We start from the raw sequence: 9436 nt of genomic DNA, 5'->3' as shown, positions 1-9436 counted from the left end.
GGTGGTCTGTAAGGCGAATTGTCAGTGACAGATATAATATGCAGCACAGATGTATTGCAGGGTATTAGATCAGTGATGAAGTAAGTAAAAGGTAACGTTCCATATAAGGACTAAGTAGAAAGGAAAATAAATGTGAAAAAAAATCAAAAAAGAAAATGAAGAAATAAAGGAAAAATATTTTACCACTAAAACACTGTTTTATGTAAAAATGAACATAAATTAAAAAGTACACTTTTTGTATCCCTGCATCTGGGATTATTTAAGCTAGAAAACTGTACCACAACCCATACAATGAACACCATTAAAAAAATTGAAAAATGTGCAGCCCAATTACCCATATGAGTTTGAGTCCCTTTATTTAGTCAATCTGGTCATGTGAAAAAAAACACTAAGCCAAACTAAACATGCTTTAAAAAAAGTTTATTTGTGAAAAATCTGAAGACTTGATGGCATCCCATGCTCATTATGACTTGGGGATTATAGGACGTCTCTTACGACCCTCAGTTTTCAGGTATTCAATGATATTTGGTCTTTTCAGCAGCCGTTCAACGTAGCCTGACAGAAGTGGGAAGGCAGACAGGCATGTTGGGGCAATGTCGAGGTTGCATTGTAGAGTGTCCAGAAGATTGTAGTCAGCGTATGAGATCTGTAGCAAAAATGTAAGCTCTAATATGGAAAATGTACATGTTTATTGGCCATATGCTTGTACTTACCTTATCTCCCACGAGAAATTTTGATCCATTGGAATTTTTGGAAAGGATTTTTTCGAAATAACCCAGCTGAGTTGACAGATCTGCCAGGAATTTTTCTTTGTTTGGCTCCTAGAAGACATAATAGGAGGTGTCTGAAGTACTGTAAGTTAGGAGGCTCTCATACACATCAGCCTGTTGTCTGCTCTTGCCGAATTGAGATTAATGTGAATGGCAGCTTTTAATTTGTCTATTCGTATTAGACACATTTTGTTTCCATCCACATTGACCAATCTCAAATTAAAATTCTGACTCTCCCTACGGTAACAAATGTCGGGTAGATGTTTTCTCCTGTCTTCCAATTGAAAATACATGAATGTTTAGCCAAACCAAATGTGTATGGCGAAGCCAGGAGATATAGCTGTCAGTGAAACGAGCTCCTGGCCAAAACCTGTCCAAGTCTAATTCTCCCTATCAGCAGGTATTAGGTAACAGAAGGAATACCATGTTACATTCTAACCAACCCGAGCCTTTGTTCCCACAAGAGATAAGCCCCTTACTAAAGTGTCAGGCAGTTTCTTATGTCCTTTTCCCTATTGACCCCCCACTTACAAGCATTTAGCCAACACCTTAGTTATGGCATGGGCATCTTTAATTAGTAGTTCTCCACTGTAGCTCATATATGGGGTCTCAAGCGAGAACCCAGTCAATAAAATACATGTGCACTAGAGGACATTTTGGAATTGGTTGTCGATGTGTTTTGGCCTATTGCAACCATATTTCGAGAGAGTGTGCATCCATTGACTTTCCACCTGAGCATCATAGGAGATTAGAAAATCAATATACTGTATGTATTGATTGGCGGATCTTAGGGAAAAGCTTGTAAATATTATATATATGCACTTTGTGTCTGAATTCTTCTATATAGCTGGCAATGATTCTAGTGGTATTTACCTCTGTATTAAGACATGTATAGGCCCCTTTTTTAAATGAATCCATGACAACAAACCTCCATGGAACTCGGTATACAACTGGAGATGCCATGGTATAATATGGGTTACTAGCTGGCTCGGTAATACGCTTGTGTACCTGGGTTTAGATCATTTGTACATTTTGTTCTACATACTTTTTCCAAAAAGAGAAATATGTAGTATTTCGTTCTCAAATCTTCCACCCCATCATTGATCATTTCAATGATTGCTATTTCCTTTTCGTTGCTGCCACTGATACCTGTAAGACACAATGCACAAGGTTGCACAGTAAATTTTGAAGAATGCATTAGCCTTATTTGTGTGAACACACCATTAGCCTCTACACTCATCCCTTTTGGTACAGTATTTGACAGCAAAAATAATGTAATCTGCCATCAGAAATGCCAGAACCCCAATGAACCCCATTATAGCAAGTAGGGTTAAGGGGGATATGTCAAAATGGCCATATGAGGGCTTGATTTTTGTGGGACAAGTTGTATTTTTGAACAACACCATTGGTTTTAACATACTGCGTACTGGAAAACAGTGCGGTGAAATTGCAAAAAAATTACAATTCCACAATTATTTTTTGTTTTTCTTTTTTACTATATTCACTAAATGCTAAAACTGACCTGTCACTATGATTCTCCAGGTCATTACAAGTTCATAGACACGAAACATGTCTAGGTTCTTTTTTCTCTAAGTGGTGAAAAAAATTCCAAACTTTGTTAAAAAAAAATTGCGCCATTTACCGATACCCGTAGTGTCTCCATTTTTTGTGATCTCGGGTTGGGTGAGGGCTTATTTTTTGCGCGCCGAGCTATCGTTTTTAATGATACCATTTTGCTACAGATACGATCATTTGATTACCTATTTTAATGCAATGCAGCGACCAAAAAACTTAATTCTGGTGTTTTTATTTTTTTTCTCACTAGCGATCAGGTTAATTCTTTTTTTTTTATATTGATAGATAGGGCGATTCTGAACTCAGCAATACCAAATATGTGTATGCTTGATTTTTTTTATTGTTTTATTTTGAATGGGGCGAAAGGGGTGTGATTTGAACATTATATATATATATATATATATATATATAACTAGATTGTGGCCCGATTCTAACACATCGGGTATTCTAGAATATGCATGTCCCTGTAGTATATGGACAATGATGATTCCAGAATTCGCAGCAGACTGTGCCCGTCGCTGATTGGTCGAGGCAACCTTTAAGACATCATCGTCGACATGGCAACAATTATGACATCTACGTCGATACTGTGCCCGTCGCTGATTGGTCGAGGCCCAGGCGGCCTTGACCAGAGACGCGGGATTTCCAGGACAGACAGAAAAACCCTTAGACAATTATATATATAGATTGTCTAAGGGTTCTTCTGTCTGTCCTGGAAATCCCGCGTCTCTGATTGGTCGAGGCCGCCAGGCCTCGACCAATCAGCGAGGGGCACAGTATCGACGTAGATGTCATAATGTTTGCCATGGCGACGATGATGTCATAAAGGTTGCCTTGACCAATCAGCGACGGGCACAGTCTGCCGCGAATTCTGGAATCATTATTGTCCATATACTACGGGGACATGCATATTCTAGAATACCCGATGCGTTAGAATCGGGCCACAATCTAGGATACATATATGTATATATATATATATATATATATATATATACAGTATATATATATACAGTATATATATATACAGTATATATATATATATATATATATATATATATATATATATATATTTAAAAACATTTTTTTTTATTTTGACATGCTTCAATAGTCTCCATGGGACACTAGAAGCTGCCAATGCCTGATCGGCTCTGCTACATACAGGCGATGATCAGATCAGTTGCTCACTGCTGCTGCTAGCATCTCTCTCTACCCCATCAATTGAATCTCTTTTTGGCAGACTATTACACTCATCTTTGTTAGTGTTGCAGTTGTACAATACATTACTGTATTTGTCCAATATTTTGAGCCTTTCTTTTCCTATCTCTATTGATGAGCTGTGAGTTCTGATCTCGTATCACTATCCTAATTCATCCTAAAATGGCTGCTGCATTCTTTGCCTCAGCTTTCATACAGCACATGATAGTGCCTAAAGATGAGTACCTTGTAATATGATAGCTGCCAAGTATTATTAGGAAATCTGTGCTGTCACGCCTGAAACTATATGAGTCTCCTGTGGTTGATACAATCATCTGCAATTTCTATTTTTTGGGGCAATTTGCAAAAATAGAATCACCAATTGTGGAAATTCACCTGGAGCAACGAATTTCAGAAAATTAGACACAAGTTGATTTGCTCATGTCTAGTCAGTTGTTCTAAAATCTCCTTACATCCCTAGTCTTAAGCACAATTAAATTTTATCTCAAAAGAAAATGTCCTTGAGTCTCTCCCCGGTGTAATAGAAGATGTTGAATTCTGGATAATGTTAAATGTAATAATGTGAGCCTCACCATATTTGCGGGCCAGGTATCGCAGGATGGTGCAACTCTGATACAGCACAAAGTCTCCATCCTGAAAACGAGGAATTTGACCAAAGACCTATAAACAATTCACAGACAAAGACCTGACATGAGATATGAATCATAAAATAAAGTTGGCAACATGTGAAAATATTTTCACCAATTTATTTGCAAAAATGTTCCCACGTAGTCCAGCGTTCCCTAAATCTTGCTCCAACGACTGGGTATTGATGACAACGCTCGCTCATCAGCGTCGCTGGTTTGTGCTTCGATCAGCGAGACCCAGCAACGCTGATGAGGGTTGACGTCAGTACCCGACGACTGTGAATAGCAGTAACGTTACTGCTATTCAGAGTCGCTGGGGACGGATATGGGGAATGCTGGACTACGTCGGGGCTGCACGCGGAAAGAAATTTAATTAGCTGTATTCAGATTTTTTTTTAACTCTTCTTGCTTTATTACCAAAATGTACACACTTTCTGCTGTTTGCTATAAACCAAATTTGAAATGGGGATTTGATCATTTTGATTGCAACTGTATGTAGTAAGACTGATTCTGTATGTATGTGAAGGACGTGACACAAGTCTCGAAGATTTGCTGCACAATAACACGTTATCCACTTTATCCACTGCATACCCTAATAGCTCGTGTTTCCTTACCGCATTTTTCTTCAGATCTCTTATTCCTGCAGCCCAGTCCTGCATCTGCACCTCATCATCAGTCCATGAGGCTCCTTGATCTGCTAGCAGCAGTCTTATTGCTTCAGCTCTCCCTTTAAAATTGCAAAAGACGATTAAGAATTGTTAACACTATGCCAGCAGTGATCTACCATGTGCGAATGAGATCAATTCACAAAAAAATTAACAACAATCTTGATTGAGGGTGTCTCGGAGTGGGTTGAGTTCATTCCTGCCACAGTAAGACAAGAGAACAGCAGTTCTAAAAGCTTGCGTGGTTTTACCAGTACGTTACTGGTTCTTAGCAATCAATAAGGTATAGGAGATAACTTGTGATTTTGGGAGTGACTCTTTAATTTCTCTCTCTCTCTCTCTTTCTCGCTCTCTCTCTCTCTCTATATATAGTATAGAAAAATTAAAAGTTTTTTCCCAAAATCACAAGTTTTCTCCCATAACTTATTGATTGCTAAGAACCAGTAGAGAATATAAGTATTTCATACACTGCTGATTTTGCAAGTTTTCCCACCTACAAAGTATAGAGAGGTCAGTAATTTTTATGGTAGGTACACTTCAACAGAATCTAAAAATAAAAACCAGGAAATCACATTGTATGATTTTTATATAAATTAAATTGCATTTTATTGCATGAAATAAGTATTTGATCACCTACCAACCAGCAAGAATTCTGGCTCTTCCAGACCTTTTAGTTTTTCTTTAAGCCCTCCTAAGAAGCCCTCCTACTCTGCACTTATTACCTGTATTAATTGCACCTGTTTAAGTGCATTACCTGTATAAAAGGCACCTGTCCACGCACACCACCAATTACACCCTAACCTCTCCACCATGGCCAAGACCAAAGAGCTGCCCTGACACTGGAGACAAAATTGAAAAGTCTGGCGAAGATCTGTGTGGAGGAATGGGTTAAAATCCCTGCTGCAGTGTGTGCAAACTTGGTCAAGAACTGCAGGAAACATCTGACCTCTTTAATTTAAAACAAAGGTTTCAATGTCAAATATTTAGTTCTGTTTTTCTTTTGTATCAAATACTTATTTCATGCAATAAAAAGCAAATTAACTAATGTAAACGTCATAGAATGTGATTTTCTAGGTTTTATTATTAGATTCTGCCTCTGATAGTTGAAGTGCACCTACAATAAAAATTACAGAACTCACTATTCTTTGTTGGTGGGAAAACTTGCAAAATCAGCAGTGTATCAAATACTTATTTTCACCACTGTGTGTGTATATATATATATATATATATATATATATATATATATATATATATATATATATATATATATATATATTAAAAAGCAAAAATGCAACTTGCACAACAGAGAACAGCATACTGTGTATATAAATTAAGTGCAATAAGACATGAATAAATATGCCCCAGTGGATCAGTTTTAGATTAGTTTAAGAGCATTCATACACGCAAGTTACCGTGTTATAAACTGCTGAGATTTACCTCTTATTGGAAAGTAAGTTAATGTATATCCAGACACTGCAAGAAATACATAAAGTTTAAATTACTTGACATGTATAATATGCAAAAGCTGACAGGTAAGTACCGTATGTGACCCTGCCATACAGATCCACTAATAAATGCATTTCTTGAACAAAATAAATTATTGTTGAAAAACTAATTGCTGCATGTGATATACATGGTGCCAAGGGCAAGATGTATTGCAAGAGAGCCTCATATAGCAGTATTAAACATATAAACTATCTATAAAGAGTTACTAAACAGACAACTGCAGGAGAGCGGAGCTTACTTGCTTGGGTAGGTGGCGATGAGCTGCGTCCGTGCAGAATGCAGCCTACACCCTGCTCTGATATTGATGTATAGCAAATAAGCCGTCTGCTGAGTCATTAATGATGTAACATAGCATGCACAGTACAAAGGGCAGACAGTGCTTGGCACGGCAGAAAAATTGGGGAGGCCAAGATTATTATATATATATACTGTATATATATATATATATATATATATATATATATATATATATATATATATATATATAAATAGTGAATTTGTTGATCTTTGAGGCCATACACCGTGTGCAGAATTAGTAGGCAAGGCATTATTTTCACCATATCATCATTTTTTTGCAGATTTTCCAATTCCAAGCTGTTTAAACTTGAATACTTATTGGATGAGAAACACCAAGACAAAAACACTTCATGAATGAACCATAATACACTAAAATAATTTTTATTGAATATAGAGTAAAAAATATATGAACATGATATATATATGTTAAAAACAAAGGAAACCACAGATGGAAAAAGGTGGAGACCCGGACCAGGTAACAGTTACATAATGTGAAAAAAAAGTATTATAAATAATCAAAGATAGTGAAATAATAAATAAACAAGACAGCCCAGTAAACAAATAATATCAATTACATGAAAATATATAAAGTAAAAAATGGGGTAATTTTGGGGAATATAGTTAATAGTAATTAAACATAATGTTAGAACTGCTCACACATAGCCAGAATCTAATAGTACAAAGGTAATGATTGCATATCCTAATAGTTGACAAGTAAAGTAATTCAAATAAAAAAGATATCACATGTGCCAGAAAAGTGCATAATGCCGTGCAAACATATAAAATTCACATATTAGTACAACAGTTGTTACCTAAGTAGGTGCCATTGGTCTGAGCATCCACCGCACCCGACGTACGTTTCGCAATTACTGCTTCATCCAGGGGTGGTTAGACACTGGTCAAGTGATTATTTAAGAAACAGCCAACCAATCACAGAGGAGATATATTCAAATAAGCGATTAGAAACCGGATACCGCTGTGTTTGTTGATTTACCGTTGCCTAGGAACACACAGCATGACCGGAGGAGAAGAAGAAGTTAGCCGTCTCATAGACAAATTACATAAAAAATATCCCTGAGACTACAAGGATGGACAACTTGACACCAAGAGAAAGATGAGCTCTAAAAGGATTGAAAGGCCTTAAAACCGCAGTAATCAAGCCCTCTGATAAAGGGGGCAATGTGGTCATTTGGCCAACAGAACAGAATGAAAAAGAAATGTTACGACAACTAAAAGATTCCAATTGCTTTTGTTGCCTTACCTTTAATGCTTTGTCTAAATTTAGGACGGAATTGAAGGACATCGTTTTGGAAGCGGTTGAAGAAGGGGTTTTGACAGCCAAACAGATGGATGATAATAACACCAAAGGACATGGAGTACAGAGAACACCAAAGAACAGACCCGGCATAGACAGACACGGTGACAGTTTCTCCAGTCTGCAGGCTGTTACCACGGCTGTTCTTTTGGTGTTCTCTGTACTCCATGTCCTTTGGTGTTGGTTCTTTTGGTGTTCTCTGTACTCCATGTCCTTTGGTGTTGGTTCTTTTGGTGTTCTCTGTACTCCATGTCCTTTGGTGGTATATTCAAGGAGTATTACACTAATATATTTTGCTGCATATATGCATTTACGCAGGGAGCAGGGCTTTTGCCTTTCTCGGCCTTGGTATTTTTCTGTGTTTGTTTTGATTTTAGTCTTAAGATGGATGATAATGTGTGCAAAACTGTAAAGCGCTGCGGAATATGTTAGCACTTTATAAAAAAAAAGATTATTATTATTATTATGGCTTGTGGTTGGATGAGCCAACAGTGGCAGGGATCTATTTACTTTCTAAGATCCATAAAGACCCTGTTTCTCCACCAGGTAGGCCGATTGTTTCAGGCATCAATAACATCTGTGAGCCCCTATGTAAGCTTATTGTTTACTACCAACATCCTCTTGTGGAGACCCTTCCATCGTACATTAAAGACACCATGGATATTCTCAAAAAATTTGATGGTGTTCAACTGGAAACCAATATGTTTCTGGTAACAAGCGATGTGGAGTCTCAAAATACCTCCATTCGGCATCAGGATGGTATTAGGGCGGTTGAGTTTTTTCTCACCTCAAGTGGTATGGACAGGAAACTGTGTTTTCCTGGTCAAAGCCTTACAATTTGTGCTGACATACAATTTCTTCATATACAAAGATGTCCTCTACCTGCAGCTCCATCGGACTGCAATGGTGGCATCCTGTGAACCTTCATATGCAAATCTCTTCCTGGGGCTGTGCGAGAGGGACATCTTCCAGGTGGACCCGGTGGCACACAACCAGGGAGTGGTGGCTTGGTGGCGTTATATAGATGAAGTGCTTTTAACATGGCAAGGGACACAAGAAGAGCGTATTCATTTTTCGATACATTGAATGTAAATTACCACAATATCAAACTAACGTACCAGAGTAGCAAAAACTTGATTGAATTTTTGGACATCTCCATCCAGGTAGACAGTTCCGGCCACATTCAAACAGATTTATTCCAGAAAAGCACATCTGCCAACAGTCTCCTACATGCCACATCTCAGCACCCGAAACATCTTATAAATAATATCCCAACCAGATAATTCTTGCGAGTAAGAATAATATGTTCCTGTGACAATCTCTTTGAGAAACAAGCCGATGAACTCTGCACACGTTTTCAGGACCGTGGTTGCTTTAAAAAGTCTATCTGCAAAGCCAACATTCGGGCAGGAACAGTGAACGTCATGGAGTCCTGGAAAAAAAAAACAAGGAAACAGAACTAGATAA

General features: G+C 37.7%; 1 protein-coding gene across 1 annotated transcript; it reads right to left on the bottom strand.

Moving 5' to 3' along the window:
• Positions 1-403: 403 nt before the first annotated feature.
• LOC143764992 (glutathione S-transferase P 2-like) lies at positions 404-6705 on the bottom strand. The gene is made up of 7 exons (XM_077251170.1): positions 6596-6705; positions 6289-6324; positions 4801-4913; positions 4133-4220; positions 1816-1919; positions 714-821; positions 404-646 (listed from the first exon to the last, which is right to left on the bottom strand). Coding segments are annotated over exons 1-7 (633 nt in total). The 5' UTR covers positions 6597-6705; the 3' UTR covers positions 404-463.
• Positions 6706-9436: the final 2731 nt, after the last annotated feature.

This window comes from Ranitomeya variabilis, chromosome 4, assembly GCF_051348905.1.
Source record: "Ranitomeya variabilis isolate aRanVar5 chromosome 4, aRanVar5.hap1, whole genome shotgun sequence".
NCBI lineage: Eukaryota > Metazoa > Chordata > Amphibia > Anura > Dendrobatidae > Ranitomeya > Ranitomeya variabilis.
The sequence above is the reverse complement of the archived record's forward strand: the minus strand, read 5'-3'. Positions and strand labels throughout refer to the sequence as shown.